This window comes from Triturus cristatus, chromosome 3_2, assembly GCF_964204655.1.
Source record: "Triturus cristatus chromosome 3_2, aTriCri1.1, whole genome shotgun sequence".
Taxonomy (NCBI): domain Eukaryota; kingdom Metazoa; phylum Chordata; class Amphibia; order Caudata; family Salamandridae; genus Triturus; species Triturus cristatus.
In genome coordinates, this window is record NC_140584.1 from 307639033 (window position 1) to 307662519 (window position 23487).

Consider the following 23487-nt stretch of genomic DNA (forward strand, 5'->3'; position numbering starts at 1 on the left):
CCGTAGTAGTGGCGAATAACTGAACTCAATACATGCTCTGATCCAGTTTGTGTGAGTGACTACTCATGTGACATGTGCCACTCAATTTGTGTACATGAAGGGGATGCAAAGGTGAGAGCACTTGTCTCACTGTTCTTACCCTAAAAACCAAAGCTACTGGCCCCATGGGAGATGGGGAGGGGAAACCCCTGTTTGTCAGAACCTGTGGAAAAAAACAGATCACAGCTGGCGTGAGAATTATGGTTTTTCAAGTACAAACACACAGAACATTCATCCTCAATTGTGCTAATTGCCCCAAAGTACTTTCATTCAATCCGATCTCATTCACACCCTTACCGCCTCAAGGAAAGTTTCCTGCGTGGATCCTAGGCGACTGCTCCCGTTCCTCCCCGGTGTAGGACTGGGTGGAGAGCTGTTGTGCTTTTATAGTCTGCTCATTTAAGCAAATTGGTTTTAAGTGGTGCTAAGTGAAATCAGGTGCGTGGTTTCCTGTGTCCCTGGAGAGGAAGCCTGATTCATCCATGGCCGCACTGTGCACATGCTCAGTGTGAATAAACCCGGAGCACTACTTCCTGTGTCCTTAGGGCGCGAGTGCCTGGTTTCAAAATGGTGGAGTTACGCACATGCTCAGATTAGAGAAGTGAAGCGCGTGACGGAAATCACTGAGGAAAAGTGCACGGTGGTCCGTGCCATACGCGACAGTGCCTAGTTTTAAATTGGCAAAAGTAAACGCATGCTCTTGTGTGCTATTGGTGCGTGACTGCCAAGGCACCCGATGTGGAAACGGGTGGGCGGCCAATTACTGTGATGCAAGGTGAAATTCTACCTAGATTTTTTAGCTGCCCAGAGGGGCGAGATTTTGCAGAAGGGGCAGAAGTACACGTCTGCTCTGTGTGTGACTGGTGCGTGACTGCGAAGCACCTGGTGTGTGAACGGGTGAGCGGCTGATTGCCCAGAACAAAGGGGGGGTATTCTACCCAGAGTCTAGAGCTGCCCAGATGGGCGATGTTGTGCGCGTACTAGCGGGAAGTTTTCGGTTGGACTTGCTCTGATGCACTTGTGCAAACAGGTATTCCAAAGGAAAATCATAATAAGGGTGATAAGGGTAAGGATGTCAAATGTTGGGCATTAGCACTGAGTGTCTGCGCTATCATTTCGATTCATGCGCTAAACCTGGGTGAGAGACGGTTTCAGCTGGGGGCAGGATGACTTTGGACCCATCGTATACGGGATTGGATCAGTTCTGGAACCTCTTTCGAAGTTTTGCAATTGGTTCCTCAGACCGATTGTGAAAACATCACATTCCTACCTTAGGGACACCAAGGATGTCCTTTGCCTTCTCCGAGATCTGGAAATAGATCCTACAGAGAACCATCTCATAACAATGGACATAGAGGCCTTATACACAAGCATACCACAGAGACGAACCTGGAAAGTGGTGGAACAAATTATTCTAAACATGGAGTGGAATTTCATCACTCCCCAACATTTTGTGATGGAATGTGCTGAATTAGCACTAACTGAGATTTATTTCAAATTCGAAAACACCATCTACCACCAGATTACCGGTACTTCGATGGGCAGCACTTTTGCCCCAAGCATGGCATGTCTCTATGTCCAACAATTTGAGGAAGACCACATTTACAATCCTAATAATCCATTCCTGAAACACCTTAAGGTGTGGAAACGCTTTATTGATGATGTGCTGATTGTATGGCAGGGAACCAAGGAAGAGGCAACAGAATTTGTCCAATGGGTCAATTCCAAGGACACCCATATCAGATTCACACACACTATTGATGTGAACCACACAATTTTTCTGGATCTAGACATTACCATAACCCAAGAAGGATTCACAACAAAGGTTCATAACAAAACCACAGATAAAAACAGTTTACTTCTCTATGAGAGCTACCATCCTAGGGCCCTGAGACAAAACCTCCCGGTAGGTCAGTTCCTCCGAATCCGACGGAACTGCTCGAATACAACCTCCATTGAGAGCAGGCTGAACAACTGGAAAATAAACTTCTATAACACCACTACCCAAGAAAAATGGTGAGACGAGCAAGGAAACGTGCCAGGAACAATCCAAGAGAGTCACTACTAGAGGATATAACAAGAGGAGACACCAAAAGACCAGTATGCGTTACGACATACACTCCGATCTCAAACAAAGTACAAAAAAATCTAGAAAAAACTGGCACAGCCTCAATAGCGCTGGAAACCAGTGGCAGCCACCTTTATTTGCCTTTAGAAGGAACAGGAGTCTGCGCGACAAACTAGTACACGCAAAGAGACCATCGACCGGAGAAGAGGAACAACAAACCCTGTGGAGCCAACCACGGCCCGTCGGCAACTTCTCCTGTGGGAACTGTACATCCTGCGCACTCACTACTAATACCAAGGAGGTAGACATAGGAACGGGGATCCCTTGGCAACTGCGAGAATTCAGTAATTGCAACACGGAGAACGTCGTATACCTCTTGAACTGCCCATGCGACCTCAAATACGTTGGCATGACCACCAGGAAAATCAAAGTGCGTATCAATGAACATCGGAGCACGATTCGGTGTAAAAAGACCAACACCAAACTGACTCGTCATTTCACTGAACAAAATCATAAAGACACAGACCTGAAATGGACTATTCTGGAAGTAATGAAAAAACGAAAGTTTGACCTTACTAAAGCCCTACATGTAAGAGAACAACGCTGGGTGTTCCGTTTACGAACCTGGGACAAAGGGCTCAAAGATGAAATACCGTGACTCCAAATGGGGCGTTGAAACCTCTAACAACTACCAGTAGATTAATTCACACTAACACAGACAGGAGTGTACCTGGTATACCATCACATGACACTGTGAAACCATCGGTACATGCAGTGCCCTGTCTTAAATGAGTTTACTTAAAATGGGCTGAGTCTACCTGGAATTATCACACTTAGCTGGCTTTTAAACTAAGCCGAAGTCGTGAGGCTAATAGGCCACATGCCCTCCAAAGTCATCCTCCCCCAGCTGGAACCGTCTCTCACCCAGGCTTAACGCATGAATCGAAATGATGGCGCAGACACTCAGTGCTAATACCCAACATTTGACATCCTTACCCTTATCACCCTTATTATGATTTTCCTTTGGAATACCTGTTTGCACAAGTGCATCAGAGCAAGTCCAACCGAAAACTTCCCGCTAGTACACGCACAACATCGCCCATCTGGACAGCTCTAGACTCTGGGTAGAATACCCCCCCTTTGTTCTGGGCAATCAGCCACTCACCCGTTCACACACCGGGTGCTTCGCAGTCACGCACCAGTCACACACAGAGCAGACGTGTACTTCTGCCCCTTCTGAAAAATCTCGCCCCTCTGGGCAGCTAAAAAATCTAGGTAGAATTTCACCTTGCATGACAGTAATTGGCCGCCCACCCGTTTCCACATCGGGTGCCTTGGCAGTCACGCACCAATAGCACACAAGAGCATGCGTGTACTTTTGCCAATTTAAAACTAGGCACAGTCGCGTAGGACACGGACCACCGTGCACTTTCTCAGTGATTTCCGTCACGCGCTTCACTTCTCTAATCTGAGCATGTGCGTAACTCCACCATTTTGAAACCAGGCACTCGCGCCCTAAGGACACAGGAAGCAGTGCTCCGGGTTTATTCACACTGAGCATGTGCACAATGCGGCCATGGATGAATCAGGCTTCCCCTTCAGGGACTCAGGAAACCACGCACCTGATTTCACTTAGCACCACTTAAAACCAATTTGCTTAAGTGAGCAGACAATAAAAGCACAACGGCTCTCCACCCAGTCTTACACCGGGGAGGAACGGGAGCAGTCGCCTAGGATCCACGCAGGAAACTTTCCTTGAGGCAGTAAGGGTGTGAATGAGATCGGATTGAATGAAAGTATATATATTTTTATATATTTAATCTTTATTTCGGCCAATTTGGCCATAAAAGATATACACAAGAAACACATATGAACATGTAAAACCGTCAAAGAAAAATAATCAGGAAACACATCAGATAAAAGACCATACAATTAAAATTAGAACTTAAAATTAGGTGGGAGCCTGCGACTTTAAAATACGGGTACGAATATACCAGACATTGGTAAGAAATTTGGCTAGTGCAAACACAATTGGACCTGAAACGTCAGTTTTTAAAATTCTATACACCGGGAGGTACTCCCTAAAACCAAGGTTTCTAATAAGTGGTAGGAGCCAATATTTCCTGGCGGCCTTGTAAGTTGGACAAAACAAGACCACATGCAGATCGCTTTCCTCTGCTCCCACACATGTCGGACATTGAATGAAAGTACTTTGGGGCAATTAGCACAATTGAGGATGAATGTTCTGTGTGTTTGTACTTGAAAAACCATAATTCTAACGCCAGCTGTGATCTATATGTTTTTTTCCACAGGTTCTGACAAACCGGGGTTTCCCCTCCCCTCCTCCCATGGGGCCAGTAGCTTTGGTTTTTAGGGTAAGAACAGTGAGACACGTGCTCTCACCTTTGCATCCCCATCATGTACACAAATTGAGTGGCACATGTCACATGAGTAGTCACTCACATAGAAACTGGATCAGTGCATGTATTGAGTTCAGTTATTCGCCACTACTACGGTCTGTTATATTTTTCTCTCCCTACATTTTCTTTTACAGGCTTGAATCTAGGAGCCATCCAATTGTGGAGTGTGACAGTGATCACGCCCACACAGTGGTACACTCTTGCCACTTTTGGTAAGAACGGAGCCCCCATTTACATATTTAGGTCCTGATGAATGCCCTGGACCCTCCTGGGCCAAGACGGCAGAAAAATGTCGACCTCTAAACACAACGGTTAGGGGACACTAATTCCCCCAAATACAGTCACCTGCTTTTAAACATCATATAGTTACCTTTCACATTAAAAAACACAGTGAGGATAACTATAATGATTTTTAATCTCACTCACTCATACACGGGCCCCCACTTATTTTAGAAGTGCATCCCTGTCGTAAGGTGTATGCCCGCACTCTATCAAACCAAGGTTTTAGAGGGCGAGGACTGGTCAATGATGAAGCATGACACCAGGTGGTGTGTGAGACCAGTCCGTTACATTTTGTGAGATGTCCCCACTCACAATATAACTCAAACCTTAGAGTGGTTATCACTTTAGGAACAGCTCTTTTGTGGTTAAACATTCATAGTTGGAGGCTGCTAGCTCCTAAAACCCTGTGCCTCTTGTTCCCTCCTCCACACAGTGTGGAGCTCATGTGTTTTTGACCACCAGAGATGTTTCTGGACCCCTGGGTCGAGAGCTTGCTGCTCTCGGGGGTCTGAAACAATGCACATCCTGGGACGAGGTGCCAAGCCTCCTCCCCCAGGATGGGCAGGGTTCACGAAGGAGAAGCTTCAAAGGCATGCCGACTTTGTGAGCTTCTCCAGACCACTTGCCGTGCTCCGCAACTGGTCCCCACTGGTTCTACCCCCTACTTTGGGTGGGAGACCTGGCGGGAAAAACAAAGTGAGGAATAGAAGTGCCAACTCCACCCCTAAGGTGGGGGAGGCGAGGTGAAGCACAAACTCTAGTCCCCGCCATCTTGAGGATGGGGGGACCCAGCCAACCAGGGACAAGCTTATGCCCCCCTCCCACTGGAGAGTGGCAGAATAGGGGGTGTACCCACCCCAGGGAAGGGACCCATTGGTCCCTGCCCTTTACCTACCTGTAACACCCCTAAATGTAGTATTTAGGGGCACCCTGAACCTTCCTTCCTCAGATCCAGATTCCGAAACTACAAGAAGAAAGAAGACCAGCCGTGCAGCTGCTAACAAGAGGACGACAACAACTGACTTGGCCCCAGCCCTACCGGCCAGTCGACCCTCGATCCTGCTAAACCCCGGCTTCTTCAGTGGTCAGAAACCTCAAACCCCGGAGGACCTGGCTGCCTTGCTCAACTAAGGACTGGGACTCCCACGAGCAGTGGCCCTGCTCAAACATCTGCAACCCGAGGCCCCGGCCTGAGACCGCGGATCCTGCCCACTCTGTCCACTTTAACTCGGGACGGGCTCAGCGGGTGCAAAGACCAAGAGGACTTCCCCTCGGCGACAGTGACCCAGAATCCAGCATCCAAGGACTCACTTCGACGCCTGCAGCCTCAACACCAGGGACCCTTCCAACCACGACCAGCAGAGGGTAAGATTTCCTGACGCCAAACAACACTCCTGCACCTGGCGCCCCCCGGCCCCCTGTGCCCAACTCCTGGGTGTCTACCCAACCTACAGCTTCCCAACTTACCTCTCGAAGTGTTGGCTGCACCTGAAGAATCACCGTCCGAGTTTGCAGCCTTTGTTTGTCTCGCAGCTTTTCCATTGAAATCAATTGGGCGCCCGTCGGCCCAGAAGCCCACTGCACCCGGCTGCCCCAGTGCCGCTGAGGGTGCACCAACTACCCTGTTCGACTTCCCCACTTGCCCTGAGTAAGTGACCAGGAGCTTTGCTCCCAAAGCCGCGTGGCCTGCATGCTAGCAGCCACCAACCAAAGGCCCCCTCCCCCCCCATAGGTTAACATTGGGCCTACTCTCTCTGCATCCGGCCGCCCCTGTGTCGTTGAGGGTGCAACAACAGTACAAACCTGAACCTGGGAGACCACCGAGTCTTGCCCCAGAACCTTAACTCTGCCAGTCGAGTACTTACCTGAAAGCCGATAACTTACATTTTCTCCATAGGGTAACATTGACTGGTTTTCACTTGGAAATTCTTCTAAGTGTCGAGTTTTGAAACGTTGAAATTTTCCGTAAAAATTGTCCGATAAACGAAATTACTCACCTGATCTCAGGAGAGATCCCAGTACTGGACTTAGGTGCCCAACACTGACCAGAAAAAGTCATTACAACTGATTTTACGATAACTTGATTTTCCTCCATAGGATAACATTGCCTGGTTTTTACCAGAAATTCTTCTGTCGATTTTTGCAACATACAAATATTCCTTAAGAATCGCCTGTCTAACAAAAACTATTTTAGTCAACTGTTTTCAGGAAACGCTCCAGTGCTGAATCCAGGATCTGGCACTGAGTAAGAAAAAGTAACGATAACCTAACTTACCTAAGTGAATTTCCTCCCATAGGATAACATTGGTGATTCTATGTGAAAAAGTTTAAGTGTCAACTTTTGAAAAACAATAATATTCCTTAAAAATCATACCCTTAACCAAAACGCATTTACCCACCTGTTTTCAGGAAATGTCCCTGGGCTGAATCTAGGACCCAGTCCTGTGGTTAGAAAAGTTATCTAAAAAGTAATTAACTGCATTTTACTTAAAAAGCCCATTCAATTGAATGTACTATACCTGCAATGTGTTGCAATCTGCTTTCTTAAACCTGTAATCAAAACCAGTACCAGTTATACTGCAATTCTGAACTGTGTTCAAACAAGACAATCACTACTGCAAAGTATTTATATGCTTACCTGTACCAGGCTTGCTTGGTTCTAGAAATAACAGTATTTTTTTTTTATACAAAGCAATTGGCCTAGAGTTCAGTTCTTGAGTGTGTGAGACCATTTGCTGACTGAGTGTGTACATCAAATGCTTTACACTGTCCTCTGAGACTGCCTTACTGCTCGACCAAGCTACCACTGTAGAGAGTAAGGTTATATCTAACTTTAGCCTCTGCAAAACCTCTGGAGACTCTTGGACTCTATACACACTGTACCTCACTTTGGTGCAGTATATATAGAGCCAGTTTCTTACAGGGGTCTCTTAAGGACCTATCAATGCAGGGACATCTGTGGGTTGATAACAATTTGGAATAAGTCGTGGTGGGCCAAAACCAGCAAGGACGCTGGAATTATATGCAAATAAGTAAAGTGAAAAAGGTACCTGAGGAAGGATACGACTGTCAAGGTGATATTGGTACTCTCCAGGGAAGTGAAGAAAGGAAAAGGTACTCACATGAGATCCCAGCCAGGAACTAGGAGAGTACTAAAGGCGTGTTACAATTGTTTTGAACACTCATGTACATTACACTATCCTGACACGCCTCTTAGAGTGGTGGCTGCACCGCAAGGGATTAATTTTTCCTCAAATATTTCCCAATCGCCCTATTCTCATTTGGGTTTAGCTGGGGTATGATGTCTGAAAGAGAAGCGCCACAATATACTGATGAATATATAGCGAAGATGATTAGTGGGCCATCACTTTTTTCTGTGCAACCCAACAAATCTGTGAGCCAAAGACAAATACTGTTGGAGAAACTTGAACCAAATAAAGAACATGTTAGAACAGAGCTACATGCTCGTATGCTAACCGAGTACCTGAAGGCAGAAATAATCCCACAAGTTTTACAAGTGAGGAACATACCAGGAAATTTTAGAGAGGATCCAAAATTCAAAGGTGGTTTCAGTCACATCTCTACCAACCTCGTACGCCATTGGATGGTGTTAAGAGTAGAGACCACTTTGGAACACTCTAAAGCAGAGCTTAAAGAGATATAAGAGCTAGAGAAAACTGCTAGGAGGAGATGGCATGATAGAGGCGAAGGCCCTCCTAGATAAATTGAATAAAACCATTGAGGAATTCAACTCCTATGAACTAAAGCAAAAGGCAGCTAAGGTGACCAAAGATATCAACATTTTCACCAAGGAGAAAGCCTATCCATATTTTAGGTTAGATTACTACACCACATTTGCCACACAAAATAGAAAAAATACCTGGGGCAGATTCAAGAGAAATCAGCCACTCACTCTCAGAATCTTCAGGGGGCTCTGACGCGCAGCCAGGACCGAGTCGCACTGACACCCAACCTGGTCAGCCTTTTTTTTTTTAGAGAGAGGTTCCAAGGGCAAAGGCAAGACATGGTATCAATACCCAGGCGAACGCCAAACATGAAGGAAACACTATCAATGGGGTCCATAACCATATTAGACAGCCATGTTCCCAACACAGAGACAATACCCATCTTTAATTTGTCACAAAACACACTATCCTCTGCAGAGATCTCCCTACTGAGTAAGGGTTTATCATTTGTGATTACTGAGAAAACAAACTTTTTTAAATTTAAAGACAGTTATTTCGATTCTTCTGGAAGATCCGTCTGAAACTGTTCTTCAAGGACAGGCCTTTTACTTCACTAGATTCAGTCACGGGCCTGAAACCGCCCACAACTTTCTATCCTTCCAATTCCCTGCTCACTTTTGAAAAGATGATGCTGAGTGGCTTAGATTATCTTAAATCATCCAAATGCTGTATACCATTTAACATCACTTTACAAGAAAGGAGAGCATTACAAGACCTCAAAAATGATAAGAGTATAATTCTTAAACTAGCCGATAAGGCAGGGGGGATTGTCATTCAAGACCGCAAAGATTCTGAAAGTGAAATCCAAAAACAAATAAACGAGGAGAGACATTACAAAAAATTGTCACTCAATCCTAAATAACAAGGCTTTATAAACAAACAAGAATTTGAGATCCTGAACACTAAAAATTCCCGTACTCCAGGTCTTATAATACCTTGCCCAAGATTCATAAAAGCACCACAAATCCACCAGGGCGACCAATCCTCTCTGGATGTGGTTCGGTTCTTGAACTAATTGGCAGGTAGATTGATTTTTTTCATTAAAGACTTTGTCTCTATACAGGAGACCTATGTCAGGGACAGTATGTATACGATTAATCTAATTGACAATATGCCCTACAATTTGGACACAGATTGGCTGGCCACTCTAGATATCTCTTCATTGTATACAAATATACCTCAAGAGGAGAGCATTCTGATAATTGAGAAATTACTAGAGACACGGCCCAGGCCACTGCAGGTTCCCAATAACTTTATCATCTCCCTACTGAGGATTGCTTTACAATACAACTATTTCACAATACAACTATTTCACATCCGAGGGCAAATATTATCAGCACAGCTCAAGTACTTCGATGGGAGCAGTTTTCGCTCCCAATCTAGCAAATATTTACATGGATCACGTTGAACAGACCCATTCCCAATCCACATCCAATGGCTACCGTTCAAATGTCGGAAACGGTACATTGACAATATCTTTTTAATATGGTCAGGAGCAGAAGGGGATTTCCATAACTTTGTAATGTACCTCAATGTCCAGAGACACTCACATTCACATCCACCATTCATAAGTCAGAAAGAGCTTTTCTTGATCGAGCAATCAAACATGAATTATACACTAGCCTCCATAGGAAACAGACTGAGAGGAACACCCTTCTTGCATATAACAGTCCCCATCCACGTGCCCACAAGGATGGCTTACCATTTGGAAAATTCCTGCGACTGCGCAGAAACTGTTCTCATAAAGAGGACTATATAAAGAAGCTCAGGTATTGAAGGCAAAACTACTAGCTAGAGGCTATCCAAACAGAATAGTTAGAAACTCCCTCAAGCGAGCTTGGTTTTGGCCCAGGGAAGACCTACTCACTATCAAAGAAAAAACACCTGAGAATAGACTCATTTGTGTAATCACATTTGGTATCCACACAAATAGGATTCGTAACCTGATCACAAAAAATTGGGATCTGATCAAAAGTATAGACTCTGGTATTGGAACCCCCATGTTTGCATATAAACGGGGCAAAAATGTCAAAGACCATCTTATACATTCCTCCACACAAGCCATTACCAGGCAAAAAACAGGAACACTTGAATCAGTCTGGGGCCTTCCAGAGATCAAAGGCCATTACAAGTGTGGTAACTGTTGCATGTACATTCAGAACAGATACAGATTTTTTTGAGCATGCCAATGTAAAACAAGTTTTAAACTTGTTTTCGAAGTGTAACACAAGAAATGTTGTTTATTGTGTATGGTGCCCCTGTCATCTACCATACATTGGACAAACGTCACAACCTGTCAAATCATGGATTGGTCAACACAGAAGTAGAAAAAGATGTTCAGTACAAAATGCCCCTCTGGTATCACATTATAACGAAAAGAACCACACAGCGGATGATCAAATGGCAGGTAATTGACAAAGCGACTGTACCTGAAAGAGGGGTAGACATGTCACACATTCTACAGAGATTAGAATATCAATGGATAGAAGAGACCAATTCTGTCATCGAAGGACTGAATACAGCGGAAGAATGGCATGGTTTTGTGGCCACTCTAGCCAACTGAACTTTCCAAACTACAGAACCTGGTCCTCGAGCATACTGTCTGCAGCATTTGTCCCGCTAACTAGCAATAACATCTGCTCCCACTCTGTTACCTTGCCTTGGTTATCTGTTTATCAATAGGCCGCCATCCAGGACTATCTTGAGGGTCCATTGTATGCATGGAATTCCGCAATTGCTTATTTATAATTCCTGTACCACACCAGTTACGTATGGCTTTTTCTTCAACTGACCCACCCTGTATCTTGTTCTCTTCCAAACTAGGCTAGGTCTGCCACCATGATCACAGCACAACAGATAGGAGCCACAGACCACGATCCCCAGCTTGGTCGGTTTGTCCTCGCTGCATTTTGGCAGGAAAAAACACCTATATTGCTCCCGTACGAGCGCAGCCTCTGTCTTTCACCAAAGGAGACGGACTCGCGCAGTCTTCTTCCCTGACGAGTAGCGGCTGCACGCGTCTCTGGAATCACTCCTGCTGCCATTGTGTCGCTTCCACGGTAAGAGCACAGCTTGCTCGCCCCCTTTGCCTACCCTGCTCGTGCTGCTATAATCCTCTATTACAGTGGCTTTTTCTCCCTTCACAGACACACGCTGACACAACACGCATCGGTCGTGTTTACTTCGTGTTCCACTGAAAATTATCCACAAGATTGCCGCGCTACCAGAAATCAGAAGCAAGTCATTGTACTTAGCCTGTTTTGAAGACTGCCCTCCCCTCACTGGGGTAAATCTGTCTCCTTCCTAATCCTGTGATTGATTACGTGTACATAACCTGTTCTACAGTGTAATATACATGAGTTTTCCAAACAATTGTAACGCGCCTTTTGTACTCTCCTAGTACCCGGCTGGGATCCCATGTGAGTGACTTTTCCTTTCCTTTTCTTCACTTCCCTGGAGAGCACCAATATCATCTTGACAGTCGTATCCTTCCTGAGGTACCCTTTTCACTTTACTTGGTTGCATATAATTCCAGCTTCCTTGCTGGTTTTGGCCCACCACGACTTATTCCAATTTGTTATCAATCCACAGATGTCCCTGCATTGATATGTCCTGAAGAGACCCCTCACAGCAAACGGGGTCGAAACGTCGACCGTATTGAAAGCAAACCATTTACCAGTCTTGATTACTATATCAGAGGACTGTGTTCATCCTGTACTAAACCAATGGTCGACTGTCATTATGGAAACCTGTTTTTTATGTCACAAATTTTCAAGCAGTGTTATGAGTTCCATGTTCACTTGGCGACACTACGCACTTCTATTGAATACTACTGTAAATATTTTTGCATATAAACATTCTAAACTTACTAGTATTACGCTGTATGTGGTCTCTCCTCTTTTTGGATATCTCTCCTACCCCTATTCCCATTGTCATTGTGCATTGCAATATTGTGTATTGTTTACAATTGTTTACACAGGAACCGTTGTCTCTTGTTATAACCTTAAGTTGAAGTGCTGGCGCTATACTGTGATCCTCTGGGAATCATTTAAGACTAGACAATTCTGCAAAGATATGTTCAAACATCAGTGTGCCAGTTAATAAAAGGGCAGCAGTGTTGTAATAGGCATCCCTAGAGAAGCTCTATAGCTGCACACACTTTGCTAGTGTGAAAGGATGAAAGCGGACTTCCAGCCACATGAGAATGAGAGCCAGTAAGGTCTGTAATTAGAGGGTGCAGTGAGAGACTCCATTAAGGTCTGAAACAGAAACTTACCCAGGTGGAACAGTAACAGGCCACAGTATCGAGTCAGAAAGGGTACACCAGGGCCCTTTGCTATCACTGACCACCATCCCACGTCATGTGTATTTTGAGTTTGAGCCAGTGTGAATGCATCCAAACACTTAACGCTACCATGCAATTCCTTGAAATTGTGCCTAGTAGGACCAGTACCCACGTAGTCTCCAAAATAAAAACATCTCCACTTCAAGAATCTCAGCCAAAAAAGAAAAAGTGGAAAGCATCAACCAACTGCCTCTGAATCGTGGCGGAGAAGCATTAGAATTAAAAACAGCACTGGACTGCTAAAAAAATATAAAGAAAGGAAAAAAAAAATAATTCAATAAATAGATTATGGTATGCCAATGTTACGAGCATGTTGGGGTTTTTGTAAGGCAATTATGACCTAGAAACTTTTAGCCCGCGATTAGAAGCAGGCAGAGTAGGACCCAAGTAGCATAAGAGAAAACCTTGATTCCAAGAAAAGGGATGGGCAGTGAAAGAGTGAATATACATTAAAAAAGTAAATGGCTGCAATACAGTAAAAGTGAAAGATATACAGAATGATTAAAGGACCGAAGACAAAATGGATTGATCAGTGGGGTTTGTATCTCTAGAGAAGCAATGGACAGGAGCTGCAAAACTGGGCGAAAGAGAGCTAGATATAGGAGATCCAACTCTTGCTTAAGGGGGTGGGCTGACCACTGTTTCCCCACCCGGGGAGGGCATCAATCAGTTTATTTGAAAAAAGAACAGCTGGATGACAATTACGAATTTTTTGCAAGACATGAATGAAGTAGGACTTAAATACCTCAGAGGTACTCAGCTTGACCAGTTGGTTACAAATTGATTTTTAACTGTTCCAGGTTATCATCAATCAGATGTGACCGTTAGAGGCTGATTTTAAGATAAAAGGAACCAACAAACAGTATGAATATTTTCTTTCTTGTAGGTTTACAGCTGTGCCAATTTGCAGCAGGGTCCTTCGTCTGAAGGAATGGTAGAACTAATTGTTGAAGAGGAGTGTCAACTACCAGAAATTGTGTTGCGAATCGGAGGCTAGGAAACCAAAAGCTGCCATGAAGGGGTCTTGGATTTTAAATTGACAAATATCAGTGCCTCCCAGAATTTAATTATTCAATGAATTTACCATTCATTAAAGTCCCAGGACATTAATAATAACGTGCAACGTTTCATGGCAGTGGGCGCATTTTGTTTCAAATAGAAGAGCTTAAAAAAAAACAAGTATTTCTAATTTGTTTAGCAGGGTGGGTGGCCAGATACTTTAAGTCATGACCATGTGACTCCACCATTTAAGGCCAGGATCGAGGAAGTAAGTGACTGAGTGGCTGAATGAGGTGTTTAAGTCACTGTAACATATTGGACCAGAGATGAGTAAGACATGGGCCGCTAACTGAGCAGCAAAATAGTGACTGACTGGTCTTAACAAAGGGGTTCCTCAGAAAAAAGCAACAGTGGAGAGAGAGCATTTGATGATTAACAATTCTACAAAGGCAAGGAAGGGCCTCCTAGGATAAATGTAAACATGTTCCTGTAGTTGCCAGCGAGCCCAGTCACTCAAAATGAGCAATACTTCTGGCATGCAACAGTGGAGTGCTCCACAGACATAGATCTGTTGGAATAGAAGACTAACCAGGATTCGATTTATCAGAATATACCTTACCAAAAATGGCTACCCATGCAAAAAACGTGACTTCAGACAATTTTTGTCACAAATACAGTACAGGATTAATAAAAACGTATGTACTTACCATAGTGTAATTTCACCACAAAAGGGTGGTTCACGTCTGCAAGAATATCTCGTTCCATTTTTGTTCTCACTCGATCCCGCACTGTGGAGAGAATAAAGCAAGCTCAGAAATATTTGGAAGGCCTTGCTGTTCATTCACTCCCAGCCCACTTAAAAAAAAACAACATGTGCTGAACTTGGTCATCCCTGCTCTGAACATTCCTCTGTGACCCCGCCCCCCACTCCGCTATGAACCATAAATTTGGCTTAACCACTTCACTAATTCTGCCCACAAACCGTCCCTATGAACTGTGTGCTGGGTTCCTTGATCAAATTCCTATAGCAATTATTAATCTTCAATGACTGCTCCTCATCCTCGTTCACAGTCTATTCCTTAACCTGCCCTCTCCTCATTCCGCCATCACTAGGGCAAAACAAACTGACCTTTACCCCCAAGAAATCTGGTATCTGATCACATCTCTCCACAACCCTAATGTGCCAACGACCTTCAGCAAATAGACCTCAACCCGTTAGCACATACTCTTCAGTCGACATACTCAATATTCAACTCAATATGGACCAGCTTGACTGATGCTTAGACCTTTCAAAGTTACACAAAGGTAAGTTACTTACGTAATATCCATCAGTCTGAAAAACATTCACATTTTAAAATTAAATCCTACATTGTATCTCCTTTCTCTCAAGGTAGGCAAAAAATGAAACTATATATGCATGCTAAATTATGGGTCATCTTTAGTGTCTGGGCAAAGCAAAAATGTTTCGTTGAAGTCCAAACTTAAGTACATGGAACTGGTTGGAAGGCGCTTGCAAGTTACCCCCAATGGATTTCTTCCCTTTCTCATAACGTGTTTCAATACATTTTAGTATCCATTTGCTGTGCTTTGTTAAACCCACTAATAGTGGCAAAGGACGTGGTCTTTCTAAAAAAAAAAAAAATCTTACCGGTGTGGACAAGCTCCCACTTACTCCTGAGCCCTGTCCCCACGGATGATTCAAAAGGTGAGTATGTCATGTGCATTGTGACGGTATACCTGCTGTGTGCAAACAAAATAACAACCATCCCGTAAACATTCCCTCCCCCACCCACAGCGACATCCCAATCATGCCGAGCATCTACCCCCACCCACAACAGTGCAACAACCCAACCCATAATCTGTTGGGGAATACCCAAGTGGGAAACACCAGGGCTCCAGACCCGCCACCCCCACTCCCCCGATTTTGCACCCGCCGTCCGCTGGGGTTAGCAGCGGCAAGCTATGCGGGAGGGGGAAGGGTGTGCCAGAGCAAGATCAAGTTATATAGCAACAGTCGTATCCTGGAATCAATCGGGGCATCATTATACTTATCATCAATCCAAGCCCATAGTATCCAGCAAGGGAAACAACAAGTAGTGAGGTTACCTGTGCGATAGAGGCTAAATAGTTCTATGCAGTGCCAGTGGAATGGGAAGTAAGCATATCAAACATACCCCTCTAGTCAGTCCAGCGCTGATGTGGGAGAGCGGGAACCTTCTCTTCCAGGAGATGTTCGGGCAGGTTCGTGAGTACGCTTATGATCTTTTAGGAAGAGTTCCACCTGGGACGGGTTCTGAAATATGTGCGTCTTGCCATGGGTGACCACTCGCAAGCGCGCCGGGTAGAGCATGGAGTATCGAATATCACTTTGAATTAGACGCTTCTTAACTGCTCCAAATTTCCGGCGTGTCTCCTGTACAGCCTGCGTGAAGTCAGGGAAAAATGAGAGCGTAGTGTTTTCATACTGAACCGGCTGCTTCTCTCGTGCCAGGCGTAGTAACGTGTCGCGGTCTCTGTAATTCAGGAAACGGATAAGGATTGGTCTCGGGGGCGCTCCGGGAATGGGACGAGGGCCCAGGGAGCGATGGGCCCGCTCCACCACCAAACATGGGGAGAAGGCCTCCGTGCCAAAGAGTTCGGATAGTAACTTCTCTATGAATATTTCCATTTTCCCCACTGCTGTTGATTCTGCCAGTCCCACAAGGCGCACGCTGTTTCGTCGCGAGCGCGCTTCCAAGTCCTCATTCTTATCGGCTATCACTTTCAGTAACCGTTCCATCTGCGAGACTGTGTTGGCATTGGCCACCGCCCCATCCTCAAGCCCCGAAATACGCTGCTCCGTCTCCTTGACCCGTTCCTCCTGTTGGTCCAGTCGGTGCACCACGGAGCCCAATCTTCTGGACATATTATCGATCTTTGAATCAATGGAGGAGAGACTCATCTGCATGTTGAGAAGGAGCGCCTTCCAGTCCACTTCCTCCGCATCTGTCCCCTCCGAGTCCCCGTCTCCCGCCAGTGGGGTGCGGGTTTTCTTCTTTTGGGTCTCGAAGGGGAGCTTAGATTGTTTATTATCTGTCTTCCCCATGATGCTGGCGGATCAGGCAGCGTCGTCCCCCACTCCAAAGCACCAGACCTTCTGACCAGCGCAGTCCTAGGCAGGTATAGGGTATGTTGTGCCGCAATGTCGCCGGTCCGTTTCCCGCTTCAGTATCTCTATTCCCCTTGCGGCGTAGATCACTGGCGTTAGAGACGGTCCCCAAGGTCAGGACCGTAATCGCGGCGTCATTTCAGTCCGTGTATATACCGCCCGGTCAGTGGTTGGTTAACGATGGGCACTTATCACCGCCTCGCGGGCAAATCCCTTCCCGCTAGTTTGGCGGATACATGGACTCCCAGTGCGATGTGCGTGAGGCGAAATGACAAGGGGGAGCCCTCCACCACCTCCCGATGCACCCTCCGCGGCAGGGCAGCAGCGTTTCCTCCCCTCGGGCCTGTGGCGGGGCTCGGCAGGTCAGTAGAAGCACGTGACGCACTCCTGCAGTAGGCGCCCCGTTTCTGGTCGATCTCCCTTGTGACGGTCCAGGCACAGCAGCGTCGTAGTGCGACTCGCTCTTTCCTCAGGCAGGGTGCATGGAATGTCGGTCCCTAGATGTGCAGGGCACGCCGGGGCTGCGCAATGTATCAACGCTCACCTCCTGAGCTCCCGGGTGGCAGGATCGTCATGCGTTTGTCAACCGCAACTCACTTCGCCTCCGTGACCCACTATCTCCTTTGCCTCTTCGCGGCTTCAGGCTCCCCAGCACTATCTCCGGCAATCCGGTGACGATTGATTCACCCGGCAGTTCCGGGCCTAGTGAACACGTGTGAGCACCGGAGTCGCGTTCACGTGCTCGCCGTCTCTCATGCGCCAGCGGACTTCAGTGCCTCCCGCGGGACCTGCTAGGGCGGATTTCGTCACCGCACCGTCGCCTCAAATGTGCAGGCACCTCTTAGGATCCCTCGAGCGTCGTTACTTCCAGTTTCCAGGGTACAGGATGGGTATGGCGGATGCTTGAAGTGACCGGCTGGCGAGAGCCTCACATGAGTGCGGCCATGTCGGTCTGGCGCCCTCTAGCGCCCCCCGAAGATCAGATAAAGGTTACGTCCTCGGCCACCTACCTATCTCTGAAGATGATAGGAAAGATTAAACCGTTTCTGCCAGAAGACAGCCTGCGAATAGTTGTTTCCTCTATGGTGCTATCGCGGCTGGATTACTGCAATGGGCTCTATTGAAACATCTTAGAGCGGCACCTAAACAAACTGCAGATTCTGCAAAACTCGGCAGCAAGATTGGTGACAGGCACCCCTAGAATTGTATCTATAGCCAAAGAACTACGAAGACTACATTGGCTGCCTATTAGGAAAAGGGTACAATTCAAATCATTGTGCTTAGTTTTCAAAGCACTGCATGGTCAGGGGCCTGAATTTTTGGTCAACCAGTTTAAATGGTATGTCCCTAAGAGAACCTTGCGCTCCTCAGGAGCCAAAATGGTGGTTATACCTCCTATAAAGAAAGTCTCATGGGGGGGCCAGAAGTTTTATAACAGGTGCTGCCAAGGCAAGGAATGCCCTCCCCTGGAATTTGAGGAATTCAACCAGCCTTCTTATCTTTAGGAAACAACTTAAAACATGGCTTTTTAATCTATAAGGACTATCTTTAACCATCTATCTCCTGGCCCATTTTTTTTATGCTCTTGGGGGATTTGCGCCATTAGCGCCAGGATACCTCCAGGTAACCGCGTGCTTTACAAGTGGGTTTAACATAACATAACAGATACTGATTTGCTTACAGATTCCGGCTCCACACTAACCGCGGAAATTGCCCATTTTGGCTGCACTGGTTGATTTGCAGAATACAACACAGATTGAAAAAAGAATATCCAACATACAGAGGTGTTAGAGGTGTACAGACAAGACAGAAAACAACATGAAAAGTTTAGATAAACGAATGGCTAGTGCCAAGGCGGGTTTGTAGCCTACAGACAAGTCTGCTGTCTTCAGGATTGTGTATATGCCTACATATCAAACTTGGAAAATAAAGTGTAGCGCTTGAAAGATTCTTAGGCACCCCTCCTGGGTATGCCCATATCCATTGACTGATGAGGGTCTACATACAAAAATACATTGTTTTATCACAGAGGTGGTCCTAGATGGCTCTGCGGTTACACTAGTGGCTTTTGAGGGTAGCCCATTTACCCATCAGAAACCCCACTGGTAGTCGTTGATCCACAAGAGGGAGTTCCTGAGAGGAACATGACTAAGTAGGGCTTTAAGGTACAGGTTGTTCCTGATCTGAGCCTTGCTACTTAGAAAAGGAGACAAGACCTGCAAGTTATCAAGAAGGAAATTTTTTTAACACGCTTGAAGTTACTCAGTGTTTGTCATGGAGACTGTAAGAGTATAAATGGGTAAAGAAAAACTTTTTTTCTTGAACCCTGCGACCTTAGCAAGACAAAAGGGGAGGATCTTGAGCAGTGATGATGAGGGATAACCCTTACACTAGATTGCTTTACTAGTTATGATTGTAACTGTCTGAAATAATGCCTCACATTTGGCAAGAAGGAGACAATTCTGGAAAGTTTGTGTTATTGAAGGTCAGCATTAATTCGGTGACCTATTAGGAAAGAGTTTAGTATCTTAACTTTGTATGTCTCTTTCCCTTTAAGCACACTGCCCTTTTTCTTTCCTTTTTCTTTATTTTCGTATGCTGAAATGTTTTGAGTGTCTGGGTTTTGTGCTCATTGATTTTATGTTTACATTTCTTTTTTCCTTTATTGGTTTTCAATTCAAATATACAAAATTAAGGCTCATTCTGTACTTATCACTGTGTATCCCATCAGGTGGATTAGCTATGGTAAGGAGACTATAAACCAAAAAACAATAACAAAACCCCCCTCCCAACCCTTCCCCCCCTCCTTTTGAAGCCTTGGGCATGTACAATATGTTCCTTCGATCTCATCTTTTAGTTGTCTGTCCATAAGGGATTTATGCCTTGTGGTGTATCATATCTAGTGTTGCAGTTTGTGGTGGGTCTGCTAAGCGCAGTAATCTCAGGTATTTTGGGCAAGTAAGGTCTGTAGACTCCGAAGTCAACAGTTTCAGAAAAGGCTCCCAGAGATCCTGGAAGGAGGCTCCAGGGTTAGAGAGTGAAAGAGAAATTTTCTCCATCCCAGGTATCCCCCACATTCTGTGGAGCCACCCCAAGTGAATAGGTGTGGTTGCAGTGCCCCAGTGGGAAAGAATGTTTTGCAGGGCCGCCCCCAGTGCTAATGCCATTTGCCTACCTCTCTGCACTCCACTTGGAAAGGTGAGGGGATTGTAAGCTGGGAAGCGAGGTATTTGGGTGTTGAAGTGGGAATCAATATCGTCCAGTATCTGTTTCCAATAGCTTTTAAAATGGGGACATTCCCACAGAAAGTGGGTAAGAGTTCCCAGTGAGCCACATGCCCTCCAACATTGGGGACTACGTGTCATGTTGCCCCTGTGGAGTCGCAGGGAATAGGTACCAATATATGGCTATTTTCTAAGCCGTTTTAATGTTCGCTACGTTGCTCGCTGTGTGACAGGTTCTATGATCAATATCCGCCCACTGCTACAAAAGCGTCCTGCCCAATTCCCCCTCCCATCTCAGCTGTCTGGGCGATTTCCCAGACCCAGTGTCGTGTTTGAGGAGTTTGTAAAGATTTGCTGTCAGACACGCGTCTGTGTGCTTCGTGAGTAGCCACTTTTCGTATGGAGTAAGGGGTCTCCGGCAAATCCGGTTGCATCACCCAATGTCGAATCTGCAGGTATCGGTAGCGTTCAGTCTCTGGGAGATTATGCATCTTGCAAAAGTCCGTGAAGGACAAAGGTCCTTCCACATCAAAGAGATGTCCTATTGAACAGCAACCTTCTTTTGTCCATTGTGCGAACTCCGACGGGTCCTGCCTTGGGGTAAAGTCAGGGATGTTGACTATTGGTGTAATTGAAGAGGGAAGAGTCGTGAGCCCACGGGAGGTGGCCACCCTATCCCAAGCTGACAATGTGGAGTGTGTTACCTTGGAGAGATAAGTTCCAAGGCCTAGCTGCTTTAGCGAGGAAGGGGCAGGGATGTGGAATTTCCTATAGCCCGACGCCCAGGACATATTGTTTGGGGTCAAGGGCAACACGTTTTCATGTACATTTTGTCCTTGGGACAAGTAGGCCCAACCCCTACAGCAGAAATCCTTTGGTTACCAGTTTACAGTAACACATTATGGACCAGGAAAGGGCATTGTCCGCAGTTAAGGTAATATTTGTATCCATGTGTTAACGCTGTTCAGACTTGTATTTATGGTTCATTAATGAACAAGCCTTTATTATTAGGGTGAGCACTCTAAGTAAATGTTGTTAGCTTAGCTACGACTGCACTACTGAATATTTCCAGTATAAAAATGTGTACACACTATTTAATGGTTTAGCAATATGAGTCTATGTATAATGCTCCGAGAATGTTCTGATAAGATGCAAATATTTGCAGAAGCTTGGAAGCAAGATAGATAATTATTTGCTTCAAAATAAAATGTTCACTGAAAAATTCAAGTATGATAAAAAAACATTTAGCTAAAGTACTGTAAAAGTTGGGTACCATTTCTCTGCAGTATCATTTAGTACAATGTGTTGATGTATGCTACTATTCCCAAAATTAATTATAATGGAAAATAAGTGTAACCAGTTGCAATAAGAATATAGGAAACAAAAATAAACTAGTATTGGCAAATCAATAGGTCTCAAATTGGTGGTCAGCTTTTTCATTTTGTCAGTGCGTGACTTGTTTTGGCATGGTTTTTGTAAAGCCTTATTGGTGTGGGAGCTGCTGCACCCTCACCATTATAACAAACATTGGCAAAAGCAAAAATTGTTTTCGGTTTCAAAAGGCACACATTGCCACAGTAGTTTCTAGCACTGAACAAAACTACTTTGTGTGCGGATATGCTCCTTGTGAAAGAGCAGAAGGCTGTTACTCACAGTGAAGCCAATCGATAGAGACAGAATTTTAATAAACACAAAAGGTCATGGTTAACGCCAGACCTAATTAGGGGCCCAATTATTAAAGAAAGTCTCAAAAGTTCACCCATGGTATATGTGCTTGCATTGACTGCAGATATACGGCCTTCATGAATTCACAGAAGTAGGCCAAGAAATTGTACTCCGGGAAAATATCTGTGGACTGCATTTTAGCATGAGCAAATATACATGTGCAGATTTGCTCATGCAAAAGTTCAAGTGGCAAGTTCGCTTTCCTCCAACCACTTTTTCCCCCAACCCTGGAAGACGTTTTAAGTCTCCCATTGTTCGGAGTAAATTTCAAACCTCTCTCAGTATGGGAGAAGATTAGAGAAGAGTTGATGAAAACCCTTAAAACACGCAAGTTAGTAGGTTTGTGAAGACTCAAAGTGGCATTCCAACCTAGGAACTATTGCCTACCACTACCTTCAGGCCCTGTGACAGGGCCCTCCGTGTCCCCCTGCTCAGTGTCTGCAGGGCCTCCACTCAGGGACGGGGCCGCCTCGGCACTTCCAGCACTGGTCTCAAGTAGGAGGTCCTTTACCGAGCGTCCCTTCTTTGTTTAATAGTCGCCATGTCTGGGAATCACACCTCTTCCAATTGCTGTGGGAATTCTGCTTTAAGGTGTCCTACAGGCCCCCAAAACGTGAGCCTCTGGTTCGCTTATGTCAACGTCTACGACCCAGGTCTCGGATACCCCAGACAGGGGGAAGGGGGGGGGGGGGGGGGGAGGAGTAATCACGTCTCCCTTCGCCTTTGCTGATTGCTAGGCCTTAGGATGTAGGTTGGGTCTTGGTGGAATGGGCTGCCTAGGAGTCGCCACATGGGCTCCGATCGTAGGTCCCGCGTGGCTCCGTCCTCCCACCTCCTGCTGCACCAACGCCCGCTCTTCGGGGAGGGGGGCTCACTGGGGTAATACTCAGTGAGCTGTGCTTTAACAATATGGCAGTCGGGGCATCCCGACTCTAATTTTCAATATTCCGCCTCCTGCTCAAACAGGGACAGGTGGAGGCCTCCTCTCCCGCCCCACCGCAACTCCTGTCAAGTCTGAGCGCTCGGCCCCGCTTGTTAATTGTACGGGATCCCCTCGCTTACGCAGGTCTCTCGGTGCGCAGTTTGCCTTTGTCCATCTCAAAGAGGGTCCCGCTCACCTCCTCCGTTGTCCGTTGTGGCCGCTCACTTCGCCCTCCGGCCCCCTGCTCTTCTGGTAGCAGTCCACAGAGGTTTCCAGGGCTCGGGTGGACGGTCTATCCCCGCCGTCATGCTCGCCGTGTTCTGTTGTGGCACGCTCTATGTTTAGGCCGGGCGGGCCCGTCACTCTCGAGCCCCCCGGTCACAGCCCCGCTGCTCGGCCCGATCCAGCTCTTCAGGGCTTCTCTCGACCAGGTCAGAGCTCCGGCCCACGTCTGCTTCCTTCTTCAGCTGCACCCAGCCGGCAGCCTCAAGCCTGGGCAAGCCCCAGCTCCGCTGTGTCGCACTAATTCAGGCCGCTGCCACAGAAGGCCTGACCCACCCAAAGATGGC

General features: G+C 46.1%; 1 protein-coding gene across 3 annotated transcripts in view; it reads right to left on the reverse strand.

The window, feature by feature from the left end:
• RPS6KA1 (ribosomal protein S6 kinase A1) overlaps nucleotides 1-23487 on the reverse strand; it is an 860823-nt gene that overhangs the window by 333411 nt on the left and 503925 nt on the right. For all 3 annotated transcript variants that reach the window (XM_085647731.1, XM_085647732.1, XM_085647733.1), the window contains one exon: nucleotides 14607-14687. In XM_085647731.1, coding sequence (XP_085503857.1) covers nucleotides 14607-14687 — 81 coding nt within the window. The remainder of the gene's footprint in view (nucleotides 1-14606; nucleotides 14688-23487) is intronic.